Source organism: Nuphar pumila, chromosome 13, assembly GCF_984573655.1.
Source record: "Nuphar pumila chromosome 13, dmNupPumi1.hap1.1, whole genome shotgun sequence".
Taxonomy (NCBI): Eukaryota; Viridiplantae; Streptophyta; class Magnoliopsida; order Nymphaeales; family Nymphaeaceae; genus Nuphar; species Nuphar pumila.
Window position 1 is genome coordinate 9,334,759 of NC_143261.1, and position 23,443 is coordinate 9,358,201.

Here is a 23,443-nt window from a genome sequence, read left to right on the forward strand (position 1 = left end):
TCTCTATTACGTTCTTTGAGAACAAAACTAAACTGCAACCCGGTGAAAATGATATAAACATTGAATGAGCTTCTCGATGAAACCATTCACTATTTGTCTTCCTTCCAAACTTGGATTAATATGAGTCACCAAATCCCTTCTAGATGATTTCAGTATGATATTTGCTGAATATCAAACATTTGATTTCATTATCTGTAATGAACGCATCATCAATGTACCAACTTGCCTTCAAAAGATGCCCTTGAGTTATTGGATAATGGTTAAGGTAAGCTTTTGTTTGGCAGTTTCTAGAAACCCTAAGGCCCATTCAAGAAATTCACAAACATGAAACCCGTTTTTGAAATCATGTGCAAAAGTTTGTCCTCCAAATGGAATTTTGCCGCACCATTACTTCAGTTGTGAGATAGATATTTCATGTAGGCCTACATATGTAATTGATCACACATTATAAATTGTCTGAGGTGAAGTCCCACATAAATTGATTTTATATAGATGGGTCATATAACATCTTATAAAGTATGGTTATAATAATGTGTAGATACTTTACATTCTCTTATATGTCAATTTTTGATTTTATGATGGGCTGAATTAGAAAGAAGACTATAGGGAGGTTACAATTAGGTTATGGTCCCCAAAACCATATATATCAGTTGTTCTCTTTTGACTCTCCATTGAGAAAGAAAACTGTCATTCTCATTAGGTTTAAAGAAGAAGGAAAGGCCACCTATAGAGGTTTTAGAAGATCTAACTCATCAAGATCTACCGGTGCAACAATGAATTCGGGTATACTTTCGCATTATGTTTTATTTGTTTATTTTTAATATTTTCAATGATTTAGCATGAACAAATATAACGATAAAAAAGATGTTTGTTCTAAATCAGGAATCCAACAATTGGTATCAGAGCCTCTTGTTCTTGTTAAATCGTTGAAATATTTGAGTTTTCCATTGTATTTTTTTGTTGGGTCATCAGAATCCCATCAGATTCAGTTTTTCCCCTTGAACGCCAGCATTAGGAGCCATTAATAATAATAATAAAATTTATTTTCTGCCATAGCCGATGGTGTAATTTGGGGTTTGCTGGGACAGACGACCAATCGCAGGGGTGGCACGCCCCTTCAGTGGCTGCAAGCCACTGGACGACATTGAGCGGCTTGCCAAACATCATCTAATCTTTAGTGCAGGCACTGTCGGGTGCTTGCACAGGTAATGAGGAGGAGGGGAGGATCAGACAATCCTCCTCAGTCTCTCATCGGCTTCGGTGAGGGCCGGATCCTCCCCTTTCCCGTTTGGCATCAGAGTGCATGCAGAGGAGGACTGAATGACCCTCCTTGCGTTGTTTGGCTGTGCCTGAATGGAAGTAGGGCCGATTTGACCCTCCCTCTGTGCTTTCGGTCGATTGGGGGGGGGGGGGTTGGTTGCCGGACGGAGGAGGGGTCGATCAGACCTTCTTTGGATTCAGATGACCGAGGGAGGTGTCGGCCGACCCTCTGCTGGTCACCCTCATTGGACGTCGATCGGCATCCGACGACAGTGGTCTGGGGCATTCGGTTTGCCTCAGCTACCGCCGGGTGACCAGGGGTCCGACGGTCGGCCTGGTTTGGTCCCCATCCGGTTTGTGGGGACCGACCCAGGTCGGGTGTGCTTTGACCCGCGTTGGGTTAGGTCTGACCTGACCCACATGTCAGGTCTGGTCCGACCCGACCCGTTGGGCCAAACCCCTTTGCATGTGCTATGGACTCTTAAAAAGAAAAAAGAAAGAAAGAAAGAAAAAATTTTAAGAATTTTTTTTTGGGTCTAGGCCATTAAGTATGCATTTTGGGTCCCTTTAGAGGCTTTATTTTTTTTTTGATATATTTTCGACCCTATTTAGATTATGGCTTTATTTTTTTTTCATATGCATATAACCACATATTATATTTGAACTATGGTATTTTTTTCAGAATAAGAATCTAATATTCTAAAATGAGTTTATTAAAATAACATGTTATCAAAGTAACATCTCTTGTGAAGATTGACTTGTTTATAATATTAGGATGTTTGTATATTTGAGATTCATGCGAATAGTGAACGGTCGAAAGAAAGATTACTATTTGGTCGAGCTCAAATATACTTTTAGTAATAAATATGGAATGATTATCAAGTTTTTCATGTGAACAATGAGTCGGTCCAAAGAAAGGCTTGTTGTTTGATAGGATTAACTGTCTATGTTTGATTACTGTAATAAGAGTACTACTTACAAGATGACATTTTTATTCAAAGACTAAATGTCAATGTTGTGTCAGGTATCTTGTGATGGGGTTCGCCATAGTTTAAATATGTTAATTAATGTCAATTCATGTGAATATGTATATTAATTGTGAGCTTATTGTGATTTATTTTGTTTTTGATTCAGTAAATTCTTTTGCTTCTACAATATCCGTAAATATCAATTCAATCCCTGTTTTGAATGACTCAAACTTCAAAAACTGAAAAGAGAACATTATGATTGTTCTTGGGTGTATGGATTTAAATCTTGCACTTTGAGATGATCAACCCACTACTCTAACAGATAGAAGTTTCACTAAGGATAAAATGAACTATGAGAAATGGGATCAATCCAATCGCATGAGTCTTATGATCATGAAACGTGAAATTTCGAAAACCTTCAGAGGTGCTATGTCTCAAGAGGTTAATGCAAAGAAGTTCCTTGAGAAAATTAAAAAATGTTTTGCTAAAAATGAAAAGACTGAGACAAGCACTCTCCTTTCGAGTTTTGTTTTAATGAGGTATAAAGGTAGATGGAACATAATGGAGTACATTATAGAAATATTGTATCTTGCTTTAAAACTAAAGGCACTAACATTAGAGTTGTCTAAGGACTTACTCGTGCTATTAGTTCATATATCTCTTCCTACACAATACAATCAATTTACGGTCAGTTATAACTGCCAAAATGATAAATGGACTCTAAATGAGCTCATTTCCCATTGTGTGCAAGAAAATAAAAGAATGAAACAAGAAAAAATAGAGAGTGCTCACTTGGCAGTTACTGCTAAAGACAAATATAAGAAAATGAAAAAGGATAAGGAAGCTGCAGTAGACCCTCCATCGTAAAAGAAACAGAAGAAACATCAGGATGCAAAGTTCAACTATTTCTTTTGCTTGTGCGAGGGTTGCATGAAGAAGGATTGTACCAAATATCATGCTTGGCGTGAAAAGAAAGGTACCCTCCATACTCTATTTTGTTCTGAGGTTAATTTAACTTCTGTACCCAAGCACACTTGGTGGATGGATTCTGGTGCTACCATTCAGATAAGTGTGTCTATGCAGGGTCGCCTAAGTTGCTGAATGTCAATTGATGCTGAAAGCTTCATCTATGTGGGTGGTGGCAAATCAGTTCAAGTTGAGGCAATAGAGACTTTTATTAAAGGTTGGTTGTTATTTAGATTTAAAAGAAACATACATTGTATCATCATTTAGAGGAAATTTGGTTTCTATTTTCGCATTAGACAAATTTGGTTATTCTTGTTTATTTAGAAATAGTCAATTTAAGTTATTTCGTAATACAAATTTTATTAAAATTGGTTTTTTATTGGTAATTGATAACCTATATTTACTTGATATGGTTGCCTCATTTCATGAAACCTTGTATGCAAGTTCATGAGGTACAAAACATAAATTGGCCAATGAGAATTCTACTATATTATGATACAAGTGCTTAGGTCACATTTCTAAACAAAGAATAGAAAGACTTGTGACAAGTGAAATTACTGATTCCTTTAATTTCACTGACTTTCAGGTTTGTGTTGAGTGCATAAAAAAAAAACAAACGAACATAAGGAAAATAGATGCCGACAGAAGAATAAACATTTTAAAACTTATTCATACGGATATTTGTGGGTCATTCTCTACAGCTTCATAGAATGGTCAATAATATTTTATTATATTCATAGATGACTATTCATGTTATAGGTACCTATATTTGATTCATGAAAAGTCTTAGTCACTGAAGGTGTTTAAATCATTTAAGGCTGAAGTTGAAACTCAACTTGGCAAAAGGATTAAAGTCGTCAGATCTGACCGTGGTGGTGGATACTATGGTAGATATGATGGATCAGGTGAACAACGTTCATGGTCATTTGCTAAATTCATAAAGAAATGCGGTATCGTCTTATAGTACACTATGCTGGGTACTTCCAACATGAATGATATTGCCAAGAGATGAAACAATACATTAAAGGATATGGTAAGGAGTATGATTTGTCATTCTACTTTACCAGAATCCCTCTGGAAAGATGCACTAAAGACTATAACTTATGTACTGAACAGAGTACCGACTAAAGCAGTAATGAAAATCTCATATGAAATGTGCACAGACAAAAAGCCTAATGCAAAGCATTTTCATATTTGGGGATGTCCAACTGAGACAAAGACATATTGACCACATAAAAGAAAGCTGGACTCAAGAACGGTTAGTTGTTATTTTGTTAAATATTCTGAAAGATCTAGGGGTTATAAATTTTATGATCATATGAATAAATCCTTTTTTGAGACGAAAAATGCTTGTTTCTTTGAGTATATTGGGTTTGTGGGAGGTGATAAGGTAAAAGACATTGCTTTTGAAGAAGAATATATTTCACTTCTTGCAGTTGTTGTTAACAATTATCATATTTCAATTTCTGACATTGTTCAAACAAATTTGAAACAAGGTAATGTTCAAGATCTCCCTATCCAAAATCAAGAGTTTACTCATGGAGTATAAACTCAACAACCTCAAGAAATACCTCAAGTAACTTAAGAACAAGTGTCATTGAGGAAATCCACTAGAGAGCGGAGAAGGATAATTCTAGATGATTATATTATTTTTTTCCAAGAACATGAGAGTGATACTGGCTTAAAGGAAGATGATCCAATCAACTTCCATCAAGCTATACAGAGTTCTAACTTTCAAAAGTGGATAGATGTCATGTATGAATAGTTTAAATCCATGAAAGACAATGATATATGTGATTTTGTCCCATTAACCAAAGGTGTGAAACCTACTGGTTGCAAATGGATATTTAAAATCAATAGGGATTCAAAGGGTGCTGTGGAAAGATATAAGGCTCGTCTTGTTGCAAAAGGGTTTACACAAATAAAAGGCATTGACTATACAAAGACTCTCTCAAGTTTCTACGAAAGACTCTTTCAGAATAATGATGGCACTTGTGACTCATTTTGATTTAGAGCTGCATCAAATGGATGTAAAGACTGTATTCCTTAATGGTAACATTGATGAGACAATATATATATGTTGCAACCAAAATATTTTGTCTCAGGCAAAGCAAATAAAATTCTTTACAAATTAAAGAAATCCATCTATGGACTTAAGCAGGCTTCCCATCAATGATATCATAAATTTCATCAAGTTGTCATCTCATTTGGTTTTGAGATAAATATGGTTGATGAATGTATATACCATAAATTCAGTGGGGGTAAATTTATTTTTTTGGTTTTATATGTCGATGACATACTACTTGCCAGTAATTATATAAGCTTATTGCATAAAACCAAGAAACTTTTGACAAAGAAATTTGAAATAAAAGATCTTGGTGACACCTCTTTTGTATTAAAAATTCAGATACATCGAGATCATTCTTGAAGTATTCTTGGATTATCGCAAAAGAGCTATATCGAAAGAATTTTTGATAGATTTGGCATGAAAGATTGTAAACTGGGTGACACCCCTATTGCTAAGGGAGACAAGTTTAGTCTCGCTTAGTGCCCCAAACACAAGTTTGAAGTTAAGGATATGGAAAAGATTCCCTATGCATTTGTCATAGGGAGCCTTATATATGCTCAAGTGTGTATAAGTCTGGATATAGCATACATTGTTAGGCAGATATCTGAGTAACCTTGGAATGGATCATTAGAAAACAACAAAACATGTTATGTGGTACTTACAAAGAACAAAGGATTACATGCTCACATACAGGAAATTGAATCAGTTAGAGATTATTGTGTATTCTAATTCTGAATTTACTGGATGCCAAGACAGTCACAGATCCACGTCAGGTTATGTTTATTTGTTGCCTGAAGGAGCTATCTCTTGAAGGAATGCTAAGCAGATACTCGTTGCATCTTCCACCATGGCGGCAAAGTTTGTAGCATGTTATGTGGCATCCAATAATGGAATATGATTACACAATTTTGTGACTGTATTGCAGATTTTTTATAACATTAAAAGACCATTAAAGTTGTTTTATGACAAAAATATGACAGTACTATATTCTAACAACAGAAGCTCATCAAAGTTAAAACATATATGTATTAACTTCTTTGTTGTTAAAGAAAGAGTGTGGAATGGTCAGATATCTATTAAACATATTGCCACAAACTCCATGATTATGGATCCACTTACCAAAGGTTTACCACCCAAGGTCTTCATTTAATGATATGTTGGTTTAGTGAGAGTTTGTATTCGGATGTTCTGAGATAAAATAAAGTTTTATTTTATTACTTTAGTATAAGGCTTAGGTTTCAGTTTCATTCTACACTCATTTATTGCGATCTCACTAAATAATAAGGCATATTCAGATCATATTACATGTAATTTTTATGCTTCACATCCATACTTAATCTATGTCGTTGGTTATGTCAATATACATGATCATTGATAAGTCTAATTACAATGATTGTAATGAAGATCGCTTTGGTTCTATGTTGACATGATCAATAGACCACATTGTTAGAGATGTCATCTGGTAAGACAGTATTTTTGAGCTCATAAGAATATTGTATAATGCGTGATTGTATGGTAACATATGTGGCCCAAGTGAAAGATTGTTAGATATTTCATATGAGCTTACATATGTGATTGATCACACATTATAAATTGTTTAAGATGAAGGCTTATATAAAGTGATCTTATACGGTTGGGTCATATAACATCTTATAAAGTATGATTATAATAATGTGTAGATACCTTATGTGCCCTTATATGTTAATTTTTTATTTTATGATGGGTTAAATTTGAAAGAAGATTATAGGGTGATTATAATTAGGTTATGATCCACAAACCATATATAGTGAATGTTCTTTTTTGACTCACCATCACGAAAGAAAACTATTATTTTTTTCATTAGGTTTAGAGAAGAAGAAAATGCTACTTATAGAGGTTTTGAAATATCTAACCCATCAAGATCTATCGATGCAACAATGAATTCGGGTACGCTTTTGCATTATGTTTTATTTGTTTATGATTGATCTTTTCAATGATTTAGTATGAACAAATTTAGAATTTTTTTCCTAAAAAAGTTGGGCTATTTCCAATATGCCTTTCCCATGAAAAAAGAAGCAAAAGTATGCTAAATTTGTCCTAAAGAAGTTTGACATAGTGGGAGGGGTCAAGGTTTCATTTTCACGGGCATCACCCTTTTATATTAGCAAAAGTAAGGCTACTCCCTATAAGGTGGTACCACGGGAATTCTTTCAGGCCAGATAATCGGCTCAACCTAAGGAGTGTGATGATCGTGTCGGATGATATGAACACTGTAAATTTGCTGTCCTTCAATGAAACAGTTTTGTCTGCCTTGTCACTGCATGTCGGCTGTGATAAATAAAAAAGTAAAACTTAAAGAGACATAAATGGTTCAAAACATAATTGGAAGGTGAAACTTTTAGTCATGTCATGACCCTTTTAAGAACATGTTTACCTTTACCTGCAAACTACCACTTTTAATTGGTCATGTATGGTGAAAATGGCCATCCATAGCAGGTTTGCAAAAGACTGAATAAGCGGTCATCACCGTTTACCTTGGTCACCAAACACACCCACCTAACTAAAAGAGTCTTCGGTGTGGAGTCAATTCTCTCACCAGATCAAAATGTTGGTCATCCTCATGACTTGGATTTCTCTATTGGAGAGCATCCCATCAGAGATGCCTTAAGTGTCGTTCATATTAAAAAGTGAATACCCATCATAACAGTGAATAATTGAGTCAGGATCGGGTGCAATCACATGGCACAAAATTTATGCATTAACAACCTGATTGCCCTCCATCAGGCCTTAGGGACCCACAACTGACAGGCCCTGTCCCCAAGATGGAGGGTGATCAGGTGCTTAATGCACAAATATTTGTGCAATCTTATTGCACCTGATCTTTTCACTGAATAAGCTCATGTGAGTCATTTGTTTTAAACCATTCCGATGCCGTTCACGAACTGCATCGATATAAAAAAGTAGGGCCCATCAGAGTAATGGGATATCATTCCTACATTTTAAATGTTCTAGATGTCGTTCATTTTGAGATCTACGGCATCCAAAGAGTTCATTCCGTCAGAAGACAGTATGACCTGATCTCATCTTATTGGAGAGCCTTCTGTTCAAGTTTTATTCACCCAATCAAATTCCTTCTTTTGTCCTTCACAACTGAACCAAACTTACAAGATTCTCTTGGAATTGAGTCGGCCAAGCATTCAATGAAGTAAGCCTTTGATGATCCTTTTCGTCTCTGACACGCATGTCAATTCATGAAATATACGAGAGAGAGAGAGAGAGAGAGAGAAGCAATTCTGACTTGTACGCTATGTCATGACTGTGCCGCCTAGGTGTTAGCTTGGTAGGCAACGACTCCCCTCTCACTAAAGTTTCTCTCTTTGAACATACACCACCCTCCCTACAAACACCCCCATCTACTTCTTTGCTTCCAGTAAGATCGGAAGCCTCCACGTAGTTCTTCTCCTACCGAGTACCAACCATCTCTGTTTCAGTGCTACTAGTTCCATGGCTTCCATGGCTGTGGCACCAATCACCACTCGCTCTTCTTACCCCTTCTCACAATTGACCTCACACAAACCATTTCTAGTCCTCTCTAGACCTATCAAAAAGGGAAAGAACGCTAGCTTCGCGGTGGGTAAAGAGCTTGTTTTGGTTAAAATATATGTTTTCTTACCGTTTTTTTATTGGAAAATGATTGTTGGTAGTCTTGGTTTTCAGTCTGCAAGATTGTTTGGACCTGCCATCTTTGAAGCCTCAAAGCTGAGGGTTCATTTCTTGGGGGTGGACCAAGAGAAGCATCCGGGGAACCTGCCTCGTGCATACACAATTACGCACAGTGATATCACAGCCAAGCTCACACTTGCCGTCTCTCAAACCATTAACAGAGCCCAGGTATCGAAAAATATGGAATTTTGTGTCTTCCTTTTGATGATTATTATGCAGGGTTTTGGTTTAATTGAATTGGGGTGTTGTTTTCAGTTGCAGGGTTGGTATAACAGATTACAGAGAGATGAGGTGGTAGCAGAGTGGAAAATGATGCAAGGGAAGATGTCTCTTCATGTGCACTGCCATATCAGTGGAGGCCACTTTCTGTTGGATTTCATAGCCAGCCTCAGATACTACATATTTTGCAAGGAGCTCCCTGTGGTAAAGTTAAAAATTGATCCTTTTCTGTTTGTTGGTTTCTCTACGAAGACCAATTGTTTGGTTTTTGTTTTATAACCACAGTATATCTTCAATAGGTTTTAAAAGCGGTTGTCCATGGAGATGGGAACCTTTTCAACAAACACCTAGAGCTGGAGGATGCTATTGTTTGGGTCTATTTCCATTCCAATCTAGAAGAGTTCAACCGTGTTGAGTGTTGGGGTCCACTGAAGAGTGCTACTGAGGTATTCAGTTTTCTTGGTTTGTTGTATTTACTTGTAATAGCTAGTCCTTGGGAGAAGGAATCATAGTTTTGTTTGTGATTTAGGGTAGAGCCTACCAGAAGGTTGAAGTGGGTGTTGTTGAAGATTGGCCAAAATTAGACGTGACAAGGAGACCAAGAAGATGCAGTAAGCCTTGCAAATGCTGCTTCCCTTCCTCATGCTTGATCCCATGGCCTCAAGACCTTGTTGAAACTGAGAAGATACAAGAACAACAACAAGCTTGAGATGAGATGTTCACTCATTGTGCTGACTCCCCTGTTTCCTTTGCTCATCTTGAAATCATGGAGCAAAGCTGGGTTTGCAATGAATCATGGATCTCTTTTCCGAAGAGGAGAGCAAGAGGAAACACTATGGTAACTTGTGTTGATATATTGATTTGTGTAAAAAATTTGAATTTGCGGGATACAAGAGAAAAAAAGGGTCGGTTGATTATTTATTTGATTGGCAAGGGTAGAAAGAATGAATAGGTCGTAAATAATTGTAGCAACTCCATATTAAGTCTACAAAAAAAGTTCAGTGAAAGATGTTAACCGAGAAAGAATGAATAGGTTGTAAATAGTACCGGTGGATTGCTCTACTTGGTACAACCGTCTTTTTTTTGTTTGCTTAATAAATTGCAAACTATGTGATCTGGTAACCGAGAAAGATGGTTTTGAAGGTCTAGTCGAACTTGTACTATTAATGATTCAAGAGCAAAGAAATGGTATTTGGGGTGTGCATCCTTTGCTGCAAAAGTTGAAGCCGACGGGAAACCATTTCTTGCAGGTAAGAGAGAAATAGTTGTGGAGTTTTACATTGCAGACATTGAAACAGGGCCACATTCTGTGACACCATAACGATGGTTTATTCTGAGAGAGAGAGAGAGAGAGAGAGAGAGGCTAAATGGTAGTTTGTTATTAAAAAATAGGTCCATATGCAAAAGCACAGGCCAAAAGGTTTGGTAATGAAGAATAATTTGGTGAGGTTGCTTAAAGCTTCAGGAAACTATTGATTGATTAGTCCATGTTTTTTTGTCCCTTATAGGGTTCCCATTCAAACCAACTACTGCCATAGTTTTGGAGCTATGCTTTTTGTAAAAGGGACATCACTATCATGCCAAGGTGGTGCATATATCGTGAATTGCATTTTTCCCGCGTGATCAAGGGGCCGGCCTCTTGACACATCTGTGTAAACGTGTCCTGCTGTCAGTTGCTTGTTGAAATTGAACTGTTTGCTTTTCTGTTCATTGCTAATTGAACAAAAAAATCTGAGTTGGACGGTTTTCAAGCAGAATCCATGAACCTTTTTTGGATTTATAACTAAAAAAACCGCACTCGACAAGAAGATCTGATTGCACTGGCTCAGCCTGTCATACCGACGGTCGTCATTCAGGCAGCCTAAAACTCAGAAAGAAGCAATTAGGTGTCATAAGTGCTGGTTCCTTGCCAGGAAAGGACATGTTTTACCTTCAGAGTGATCTTTCTGAAGCTTCCTTCTTCATAAGGTCATATAATTCATACCCTTGAGAATTTTCAGAAAAAATGGGTGTTCTAGCTATAGTTTAAAAACTTGTTGGACTCGGTCTCTGGGTCAAAAAATGTGTTCTTGTTTTCTACAAAACTCAGGTGAGTCATTGGCGAGTCATGCATGAGTCATGAATATATATACATATATAATATATTTTATATATAATTATATATATTATATGAAATATAATATAAATATTATATATATTATATATAAAAAATGGTTATACATGTATTAATAAAATTATACATTAAATATATTATAAAAATATCATATAATACATATTATATATAATATATTGATAAAATACTATAAAATATAGATAATATATACATATATTTATATATTTTATATAAAATAAAAAGTTAACCTGACCCTGCCGAGTCACCAAGTTGACCCTGCTGAGTGACGAGTCACTGAATTTTAAAACCATGGTTCTAGCCTTAACTTCTTTTTTATAAATATTTAAAAAGAACATTTTAAAAATCAAGAGATTAATTTCATGTTTTAAACAGCTGAAAAAATATAATTCTTTTTTTCCCTCTTTTTTTAATACAAAAACACAAATATTTGCCATAGAGGCACTAGGTAGCCTGACCTTTTTAATATACATTCTTTACATGCTTAATTCCCACCATGGGATTAGTGGGGTGTGGGTTGTGTACCCCATATTTATGTCCATTTGGACAGATGCAGATCAAACTCAGCCAGATCCATACTGAACAATAGTCAAATCTTTAGGAGCAGTAGTGTGTTGACCCATAATAGTCCTAAAAGTTTATGTTTCGTGCAAAAGTAGGGAAAACCCTCCCATCACTCATTCTATAGTCGCATAACTTTAAATTGGAATACCCTGAATTGTTTATAACATTTTTATTCTTTGTGAACCCCTTTTTGGCATTATATATATATATATATATATATATAGAGAGAGAGAGAGAGAGAGAGAGAGAGAGTTGCTTAATCCATAGCTACTTAACAAAACTGCATGCACGTTGAGCTGTCTATCGCATGCGTGATGGATGCTCAACGTGGAAAAACATAAAAAATGCAAAAAAAAAAAAGCTTTTAACGGTGCTTCCAAATGCTGCTAAAAGAAAAAAAATTACCACACATGCCCCCGGTATGCTTTTATTGCATTTTTAAGTGTTGTTAAAGGTCCCAGAGGAACTGGGACATTGAAGCGCTGCTAAAGGGCCTTTTTAACCAAAAACATGCATTTTTAATGGAAAAACACGTTGAGTAAACAAATACGTTCATGCGATGGATGCTCACTGCACTGGCATTTTGTTTAGGCTAGGTGTCGCCCCCCAATAAGCTCACAAATAGCTTTTGACCGCCTTGGTCGATCATCAAAACTTTTAGAAAAAATAAAATCTTATTAAGTAGTTTTATGAGGTACAAATTCATCTAAAATAAGTGATAAAAGTTTGGTCAAAGTCAAACCAGACCAAACCAAACCGAGTTGGGTTGAATCCAAAGAACAAATCTAAAGCCAAAGCCAAAGCCGAATATGAATCCAAATACAGGTCTAAGTTTAAAGTTTAGTTTAATTGATAAGCCGTTTGAGGGCCTTGCCCTCTAAGCCAACTCTCTACCTTTTAAATTAAAAGAGTTTTTCAAATATGTTTAAGGTCGGACTAAATATTTTCATAAAGTAAGTTTTTCCATCCAAAATCCATTCTCAAAAAATCTAATCAAAGAAAAGGTTATTTTGTCAAAGACCTTAGTTCAAAAAAGGTATAATTTTGAGCCAAATAATAACACTAAACTCAAGTTTCTTTTTTTCATCATATAACCCAAAATTGTTTACTCTTTGGAGGCCCAATATCTATAAATTGGCTATCGAGGAAAAACAATTTAATGACTCCTTTACAAATGTGGAATATACACAGCCCGTGTGGCCGTAACAAACAATTTTTTTTTACCAAATATTCAGGCAAAAGAGGCCGGATATTATTTGTATCCAGAAAACAAAAATCAATTCCATTGACAAAGGTTTTTTTGGATAATATTCGGAGAAATCGTAACTTTTTGGAACGGCCTGCTATTGGTCGGTCAGGAGGTATTCTTGTTGTGTAGAGAGAGGACTTGTAGCATTCATTGACGATTTTTCGATTTCGGTCTACTTCCTGGATCTTGATAGGATCCCGTTTTTCCTCACAATAGTTTATGGCCCTTGTACCCGTGTGATCGTAAAAAGTTATTTTGGGAGGAGCTTTGAAATGTTGAAGATGAAGTGATTCCTAGTACAACTGATTGTTGGTGCATAGGGGGTGATTTTATTGTTTTCTTAAGAATTGTAGATACGAATAAGCTTCAGTGCTATACCAGGAACATGCATCGATTTACCTCTTTCTAATTAGATGTTGAGAATCTTTGGAAGTTGTCAATGCAGTGATCCAAATTCACTTGGTCCAACAAACACACTTCTCCAATTTTGTGTAAATTGGATGGCTTTCTAGTCTCATCACCTATGTTGGATCATCTTCAAGATATGACAGCCTTAGCTTATCTGATTTATGTGTCAAGATCATGCACCCATTTGGTTAGTTTGGGGCAAACCCGAGGCTTCAATGAGGAAGGGGTTTTGAATGAAACTTTGGTGGTTTAGTGTTCCAGGCATTTCAGATCTTATCCGAGAATGGTGGGAGATGGCACCGACACCGGGGAGGTGGGCATGGCAAAACTTGCTTCTCTCTGTGGCAAGTGTATCGAGTGGAATAAAGAGATTAGCGCAACAAAATTTAAAAGCACAAATCAATGAGAGGATGTAACTCCCTCCGGCCATTTTGCCGGAGGAGATAAACATTAACAACAAAAAAACGATGGTTTCCTTTTTGGGGAAACCGCGTTTACGACTCCCCCACAATCCGTGGGAGGGTGAGGGTTATCCTCACCCTGCGTAAGGGCTACAACCCTCCATCTCACAACAAGCGAGCGGTGGAGGAAGAGAGAGAACGACAAAGAGAGTGACAGAGAAGAAAGAAAAAAAAATTAGGGCTTACCGGAATCCGGTTACCGACGATGAGGTAAAACCCACCTCTTTTCCTTCTTCATCTTCTTCTTCATTCTTTTCTTTTTCTGGTGAGTTGAGGGCTGACAATTGTTGCTGTCGGCGATTTACAGGAAAAAAAAAACAAAGAGAGAGAGGGGGGGGGGGGGCGGCTGGCCGACCGAAGCCGAGGGTCGATCCCCCTGTCACAGAGAGAAAGGAGGGAGAGGGCTGGCCCCTCTTCCCTGAGAAGAAATGGAAGGGGCCGACTTCTTTTACGGGGGCTTCGACCAGGTCGGTCTGGGACCAAGCCAGTTTTTTTTTTTTTAAAAACAAAATATGTCAAGATCAAGTCGGTCTGGGTGCGACCCAGACCGATCGGGGTTGGTCAGGGTTGCACCCAAATCGAGACTGACACAAAGAAAAAAAGGGTTTGGTTGAATCGGTTCGGATTGAACCGGTTCAGACCAAATCAGTTTTGATTGAACTGGTTGAAACCAAACCGGTTTCGATTGAACCAGTTCATGTAGAGTTGGTTCAGACCAAACTGGTCTGAACCGAACCGATTTGGACCAATTTGGGTCAGGTGTCCTTGAATCATGGTATGTTCATGATCTGTCTCAATAGCTTATAGCTTGGAAGAGATGTCTCATGGCCGTCCTTGGATGGTTGTTGGACGGATGCTCATTGCTCACCAATGGTGGCCTGGTATGAAACTTAAACTGCAGGTTTCTAATACAGTTCTTCGTTCCCAGCAGGATTCAGACAAAAATCTTGCAGGGAACAGAGATTTCCAACAAACGTTGGATGTGGCGGAGGCGTTTCGCATGCCACGTCCAAAAAAATCGTGTAATTTTCATAACACCCCCTCTCTTGTTAAAAAAAACTGGAGAGCGGGGGAGGTGTTACTAAAAAAAAAATCAGAGGGAAGGGGTCCCCCGGCTCTCTATCTCTCTCTACTGTGCAAGCCGGGCCTTGCCGGATTTCTGACTATTCCGGTGACCGTGACAAACCTCTTTCCCCTGCAGCACGCTCCAGCTTGTCCCCCGTGTTGAGTAATGAGGGTAACAAAAATTCGTGTGGAAGCAATATAAGATTTAACAAAGGCACAATCAAATCACATGAAATTGCTTGAATATATCAAGAACCTGATCCTTGGTTTTCAGAGGGTATGCCCAAACTTTTCTGGAGAAGTCATCTATAAAAGTAACAAAATAAAGTGTACCACTGAAAGTTTTCACATCAGTAAAACCATTAACAGTTTTTGTTCTCAGATGACCACAAACATCAGTATAAACTCGCTCTAGAATGTGAGATTTTCTATGAAAGCCATTTCTAACAAAAGATACTTTATGTTGCTTACCAGTTAAGCAATAAACACACGGGTTTAGATGTGTACCTTTTAACTCTAGAAGTTGTTCCCCTTTAACAAGAATCTACAAGCCCTTCTCACTCATGTGAGCTAATTGACTGTACCACAAATCAATAGAAGAGTCCTCAGCTATATTCAACTGTCCCTTGTATACCTTGCCTTAACATCTTATAAAGAGTACAACACATCTTTCCTCTATTCTGAACCAATGACCCGTTGCTGAGTTTCCACTGTCTTTGACTAAAAACACTGTTTCTGCCCTCTTCATCAAGCTTTCCTACTGAAAGCAAATTCAACCTTAAGTCTGGAACATGTCTGACATTCTTGAACACCAACATGTACCCAAGACTGGTCTGGAGATGAATATCTCCAATCCCTACAATTTCTGATGTTTTTGTGTTTCTTATTCAGACAACACCAAAATTATCGGTCATGTATGTACTGAAATATTCTCTCCGTAGTGTGGCAATGTACAAGGCTCCTGTGTCTATGACCCAATCTGTATCCTGACACACATAGATACATGGATCATTAGTAGTAGACAAAATCACAGGCTCACCTTCAACTGTGGCTGTGTTATCTTCTTTGGTTTCTGATGATTCTGTCTCTTTCCTTTTTTTTTTTCTTTGGCTCTTTGTACTGATTCTGGAAGTGCCCTTTCTTTCTACAATTGTAGCAAGTGATGTTCTTCATTGACCTGGACTTGCTCCTATATCTACGGTCATTTTTCTTGTCCTTTGACCAACCACTGCCTTTGGATGAACTCACCATCAATCCTTCACCAAAATCCTTATTCGGTGATGGTTTTCTCTTAATTTTATTTGAAATGAACGTACCTGTGACATCTTTCATATCTAATATTTTTTTTTCATAAATTATGATCGTCACAAGATGCTGATAAGATGATGACAATGAGATTAGTAACAACAAAACTTTATCCCTATCTTCAAGTTTAACATCCAGACTAAACAGACCAGCAATAATCTTATTAAATACACTAAGATGGTCAAGAATATGAGTATCTTTCTTCATACGAAGACTATAAAGTTGTTTCTTGAAGTGTAACTTGTTGGACAAGTTCTTGGTCATATAGAGGCTTTCTAGCCGCAACCACAATCTCGTCGTTGTCCTTTCTTCCATCATGTTACACATGACTTCATCTTATAGACACAACCCAATTACACCAGAGGCCCTCAAGTCAAGATCATCTCATTCATCATCGGTCATGGTCTCTAGCTTATTCGTCTTCTCGACAAGAGCCTTGTGCAACCCTTGTTGTGCAAGTAGCGTCTTCACCCTTCTTTGCCATAAAGAGAAATTTTCTTTACCATCAAACCTCTCCACCTTAAACTTGGAGCTAACTGACTTAGAAGACATGACTTTCCACGAACTAGCTCTGATACCACTTGTTGAGTAATGAGGGTAACAAAAATTCGTGCAAAAGCAATATAAGATTTAACAAAGACACAATCAAATCACAACACAAGGGTTTACGTGGTTCGGTCAACCCGACCTACATCCACGAGGCATAGAGAGAATAATCCACTATAATAAGAGTAAAGAGTATAATGTAGAGAGTACAAGTCCAATAACTTGCCCAAAGCTAAAGAGAATAAAAACAAAAAAATCACAGGAAGAGAGAGATACGAAATTAACTCTCGGGTGCACAACCCGAGTCAAAATCCACATCACAACCAACACCTCTCTTTGAGGCTCAATGCATAGTGATGAACCTTCTTCCTTCTTCCTTCTTCTTCTTCTCTCCACTCTCTCTCTTACTTTTTCTCTCTCTACATGTACATAGTCACTCTGCTCACAACACTATGCTCTTCTCCCACCAGCACACAGCCTCTGCACCCCTATTTATAGCTGACATAGAGTCTTCTAGATTCACTTCAGAAACCAAAGGGGTTTTGACCCTTCAACTTCTTCTTCATTAATGAGAAGTGGGTGATTATTCTACTTCCCCACATCATTAATGAAGTGATAAGGATGACCCTTGAACTTCTCCTGCATTAATGAGAAGTAGTGTGTGACTATTCCACTTCCCCACACCATTAATGAGGGATAGGGCTGAATTCAACACCCAGTTCCCTCGGCTAAGAATTCAGATCCTACCTACGGTCGGAGGGCCATCAACGGGCTCTCTACGCCCGACTCCGTCTTCCCACAATGGCAGCCATCAGACAGAGTTGTCTGTTGGATGCCAGAGCAGGTGAGAGCCTTCTTGGTGTTGTGTTTTGGTTTTCTTGTTCTTCTTTTCTGTTTCTGCTTGTGGGTATGGCGAAACTCGTCAGTTTGTTTGATGGGTGACGAGTTTCATGAGTTCTTGTTTGTTGGTTGTGAGTATTTCATTGTTTCCTCGCTTAGTTAGGGGTTTTCATTTTTTTCACTGGTATTGATTGAAAAGGAGATGGGTTATTTGAATTTCTTGGGTTGTTAGCTCAAACAAATTTTCTTTGAAAAAGGATCACCTTCCAACAAACTTTAAAAAGCTGCAACACTTACCCATCCAGTCCCTGTGTCTCAGGTTCACTCCCTATAGCTTCGCCAAAGCGCTCGCCTGCGTGCTTTTCATTTTGTCGAATGTTTTTTACGGGATGAAGAAGAAGGGAAAAGCAAATGATCTCTCCACCACGTAATCTCCTAGTGCTTTTTTAATTTTCTTTGATTTTTTTTAAACAGTTTTTTAGTGTGATGGCTTGTCCATGATGTCCGTAACAAACGTTGGACTTTCACTACAAGAAAATTGTTAATTAGCAACGAAAATTTGCGACGGATTTTTTCCGTCGTAAATTAGCGACAGATTAGCTAGAGAAAACTTTCTTCATGAATTCGTCACTAATTAGTGACGGATTAGCAATGAAAGTTGTTTCATCGCTAATCCGTCGCTAATTAGCGACAAATTAACGACAACAATTTTTCGTCGCTAATTCTCAATACAAGAAAACCATTTTAGCGAGAGAATTTTTCTGTCGCTAATCCATCGCTAATTAGTGACGGAAAAATTCCCTCGCTAATTTTCGATTTAAACCGAGCGCAAAATTTTCTCTCTCCCCGTTCGAAATTTAAATCGACCGCGCACGATTTAAACCGCTCTCTCCCCGTCGAAGAGCGGGCTGGAGAGCATGATGACGACGAGGCAGTTTCACGGAGGACGGCGACGCCGGCAGACGACGACGCCGGAGGACGGCGACGACTGAGGATGGCGACGACTTCGGAGGACGCAGTTTCATGGAGGACGGCGATGACGGAGGACGGCGACGACGGAGGACGATGACGATGGATGATGACGACGACGAAGGACAGCGACGATGGAGGACGACGACGACGACGCCGGAGGACGGCGACGACGATGCTAGAGGACGGCGACGACGGAGGACGACGACGACTTCGGAAGACGCCGTTTCACGGAGGATGGCGACGAGGCTGAGCGATTGCTGGAGGACGGCGACGCCGGTTCACGGAGGACGGCGATGCCGGAGAGCACCGGTTCACGGAGGACGATACAAGTCCGGCGATGAGGCAGAGCGATCGTTCTGTGCAATGCCTGTCGGGTGCGGTATAAGTCCTGCTTATTGCTGCTGGAATACCGCCCGACAAAGATCAATTTTTTTATTTTTTTTAAAAATTTAGCGACAGATTAGAGATGGATAATGTTCATCGCAAATTTGCGACAGAATTAACGGCAGATAAGTTTTTCGTCAATTAGCGAGCAAAAATTCGCGATGGCCTCTATCCATCGCTAATCCATCGCTAAACAGTTTAGCGACGGCTTAGCGACGGCTTAGCGACGGATTAGCGATGGATAGAGGCCATCGCTAATCCACAATTTTCTTGTAGTGTTTGGAACACAAACGGAGAACGGTCGAAACAAACATACTTAGAACAGTTGTTACAGAACCAATGTTATCCAACCCTGGACAAGCAATTAAACATACCCTTATGGATTCGTCTTCCATGCCACTCGGCTGAGTACTGGACCTCGAATGTATTTGAAGGGATTGCTTCTTATCTCCAAAGTAATCTGTTGGCAGTGGATCATCATACCAAAACCATTGAGAGACGCACGTTTGCGCGTATCTGCATCTCAGTACCCCTAGATTTTGTGCGGAAGGCGCACATTGAAATTGCCATCCTCAACAGGTGCACCTTCGAATAGGAAATTGTTGAACACAAAATCCGATTCTGTTCAGACTGTGGGTATGCCAACCATTCGTCAGTCACTTGTATTACCGGCGGACAACGTCAACGACGCCTCCATCTACGCCTTCTCAGGACGAATGGCAGCAGGTTAAGCTGCAGCTGCACCGATGCATTAGTCCTGTTCGGGGTCAGAATCACCAAGGTCTTCAGCAACCCAAATCTTGTCGATTCTCTGCCCTCACCGAGGAGTCTCCTTCGAGCGAGATCCCTACAGGGACGGACTATGGTCAGAGTTCGGATTCTCCAGCACCTGTAGAGGCTACTCTGTCAGTAGCCATGGACATCGAGCAAGGCACTGACCATCAGATCCCAGCGATGGAGGAGACGGAAACAGGGTTGTCTCTGCGGCCACCAGCTGTCAGGCCGAAATCCACTTCTGGCATCCTCAGTTCCAGGCGGTAGTTGGGTAACCCCGCTGATTCTTCGGCCATTTCGGATGTGACTCTTGAAGCATCAGATGAGGCTCTGATTCATGGCCCCCTCGTAACGACCTCTGTTTCATGCGTTGGGAAGTACGCGATTTGTTTCCCAGCTACCCTCTTCTGATTCCACGTTAGACATCGTGGACCAGTCAAACGAGTGATGTGGTGACCACGTCAGCCATGGCACAACCCCCCATCAAAACATGTTCCTTCCAGTTTGCGGCAGGAAATCTTCAGCCAGTAGACTTGGGGCAGCATGATGCTGGCAGTGTGCATGGTCCATCGAAGTCTTGACGATGTCATAAGGTTGGTGCTTTTGAATCAACTCGTAAGCCTTTCCTTGAGATGGGCCATCCTACTTCTGGCCATAATGAACGACTGCAATGCTGACGAGCATCTACGATTCAGTCTGTGGCTGGTTCTGCTGTTCGCAGCATAGATCACTGCTCCGACTCCCCTCTGTCTAGTACGAACGGGCCCAGTTCAATTGGTGAAGTCCCCTCGGAGTCTTTGGCTCCAATTAAACCTGTTATAGATGGTCAAAATCCTTAGCAGGAATGTTCGAGGTCTTGGTCGGACTTGGGCGCGACAGCAGATTGCCAACCTGATTCAGATCCTTTCTCCGGATGTAGTTTTTTTGCTGGAAACCAAGATTTAGGTTGAGGCCCTTCCTGCCATCCGAGCTTGCTTCCCTCAGTATGAGATCATAGTTAATTCGGGCAGCTTGGTCGTATTTTATGCTTATGGCATCACTCGAGGGTGCAAGTGGAGGTTATGTGGAACTCGGACCAGGTGATTTCTATCTTGGTTGATGACTCCTTTGATGTGTTACTGGTTTCAGGTGTGTACGGGCATAACAATTATTTAGAGCGGCCTCAGCTCTGGCAAATGCTTTCTGCTCACCATATTGAGTCTCTGTGGATAGTTATGGGCTATTGGAACATCACTCGTTCTCCTTCTGAACGTTGGGGCTTGTCCTGCTATCACGTTGGTGAATCGGACTTTAATGACTTCATTGATGCTACAATGCCTATGGAAATTGAGGACCCGACTTGTCGATTCACTTGGCATAACAAGAAAGTGGGTTCTTCCTTTCGAGCCAGCAAAATCGATCGATGTTTCGTAAATAACCATTGGTTATTTAAATTTCCAACCTCATCTCCTTCTGCTCTCCCCAAATTGTTGTCTGATCATATATAATGCTCTTTTGCTAGTCACTTATCAGTGCTCAAGCTTTTCAAGTGTTTTTCTTCAAGGGCATCTCTTCCTAGTTGACAAGAGGTGGTCCAACATGCATGGTTGACCAGGGTGTATGGCTGCCCCATGTTCAGACTTGTTTCCAAACTGGCAGCTACTCAGCGTTTTCTAAATGAGTAGAAGAAATCAACAATTGGTGACTTTGCAACTTCGTAAAAAACAGATTTGCGAGGAGATATCTAGTATTCAGAGTAAAGTGGATAACAGGGTTTTAGAGGTTATTTTCAAAGAGTCTCTATTACAAGATGAATTGCATGATATTCTTCGAGTAGAGGAAGCCAACCGGAGACAAAATTAGAGATGTAGATCGCTTAATGAGGGGGACTGTAATATACATTTTTTTTCATCTGATGGCTTCCCGGAACACGCAACGCAAGCAAATTTTATGGTTGCAGAAAGATGATGGTTCCAGTGTTACTGATCGTGCTTCTATATTTAGAGAGGCGTTCAAATTTTTAGCTAAATTATTTTCTAAGGGTATCCTTGATGCTGACGATTTTGGCAGTCCCTCCCAAAAGAAAATGCCTCCCTCTTGACCCTTGTCTTTGATGCGGAAGTGACTCTTGTTGTTTTTAGCCTTGATGGTGAGAGCGCTCCGGACCCGATGGGTTTTCAGGTAAATTTTTTACCTCCTCTTGGTCCATCATTTCATCTGATGTTCAAAACTGATTTGGCCAAGACTTTATGATCATGTTGATTGGACTTTCCTGAATGGTTCCTTGCGCAAATTTGGTTTTGCTGAGTATTGGACTCATTGTAATTATGCGATGTATTACCAAATATTAAATTTGCTATTGTGATAAATGGTGAACCTAGTCCTGAGTTTGGTTGTAGTAGGGGTATCCGTCAAGGAGATCCTTTATTCCCCTTCCTATTTCTAATTGTTATGGAAAGGCTTAATTAGTCGAAGGTTGCAACTAGCTGAAAGAGTGGGCTTCATTTCTCCTGTCTCGGTTAAGGGATTTACTTAGATCCATTCATTGTTTGTGGATGATGCATTGTTTTTTCTTGGTGACAAGAAATCCTCCATCATAAACTTCCTTCAGATTATTCAGGGTCAGCTTGTCATTAAATCAGTTCTTGCTTCCTTTTCGATTTATTAGATTGCATGTTTTGCCTTGTCATGCTCCGTGCTTGAGCAGATGGATTGAAAATATCATGAAGAAGTTCCTTGACATAATTCTACAAATCGCGCTATTTCCACCTCCTCTCTTGGTAGAAGCTATGCCGGCCAAAGGATGAGGAGGGTCACGGAATTACCCGCTCAAAGAGCATAATATGGCATGCCTAGCAAAGAGAGGATGGGAGGTTCTACAAGGGCAGCATAGCCCATGGACTCAGTTGCTTCATGTGAAATACCTACAAAAAGCCTCTATTTGGTGGCCCAAAATGGTTTCTTTCGGGTCACATGGTTGAGGATTTTCATTTGGGGCATGCATACTATTAGTGGCGATCTCTCAGATGGAATGTAGGCCACGGTCGACTGTTCTCTTTTTGGCTGCATCAGGAAGCAGATCAGGTCATGCTGAACATGAGCTTTTTGCTCATGCCAACATCGTGGCCGTCTGTTTGCATTTTGGATGAATGCCACGTAGCATATAACTGTTCCGTTGCATGATGTCGGCATGAGCAAAAAAGCTCATGTTCAGCATGACCTGATCTGCTTCCGGGCCCATGGGCCAGTCGGAATCCTTTAATCGAACATCTCAACATGTCGATCACGAACACGTTGTTGAGGTACCTCATGCCGATTAAAATTGATGTGATGGGCGGACACCAAACTGATTTGGATGAGGTTCCAATTCAAGTGCATGGTACCTTAGTGGCAGCAGGACTCAGTCCTAATGCCTATCAGGTTCAAGCAAGGATGCAGGACGTGATTTCTATGGGGTCCTATGTACCACTAAAATGGCCTGGCAGGCAGTTCGCGTTCTCCACCCGAAGCATCCGCTTGCAGCCATGATATGGTGCAAAGCACACTATCCACGGAGTGCTTTAACCCTATTTATTGCATCTG

General features: G+C 39.5%; 1 protein-coding gene across 1 annotated transcript; it reads left to right on the plus strand.

The window, feature by feature from the left end:
* Positions 1-8,640: 8,640 nt before the first annotated feature.
* Positions 8,641-10,035, plus strand: LOC149817702 (protein STAY-GREEN, chloroplastic-like). Its single transcript, XM_089985388.1, has 5 exons — positions 8,641-8,871; positions 8,959-9,132; positions 9,220-9,387; positions 9,483-9,629; positions 9,713-10,035. The coding sequence occupies exons 1-5, from the start codon at positions 8,746-8,748 to the stop codon at positions 9,890-9,892; spliced, it is 795 nt and encodes a 264-aa protein (XP_089841514.1). The 5' UTR covers positions 8,641-8,745; the 3' UTR covers positions 9,893-10,035.
* The last annotated feature ends 13,408 nt before the right edge of the window (positions 10,036-23,443 follow it).

Coding starts and splice junctions, on each gene's coding strand:
- LOC149817702 (XM_089985388.1), top strand. CDS start 8,746: ATGGCTTCCATGGCTGTGGCACCAATCACCACTCGCTCTTCTTACCCC. Junction 8,872..8,958: donor GAAAGAACGCTAGCTTCGCG/GTGGGTAAAGAG, acceptor CTTGGTTTTCAG/TCTGCAAGATTGTTTGGACC. Junction 9,630..9,712: donor CACTGAAGAGTGCTACTGAG/GTATTCAGTTTT, acceptor TTTGTGATTTAG/GGTAGAGCCTACCAGAAGGT.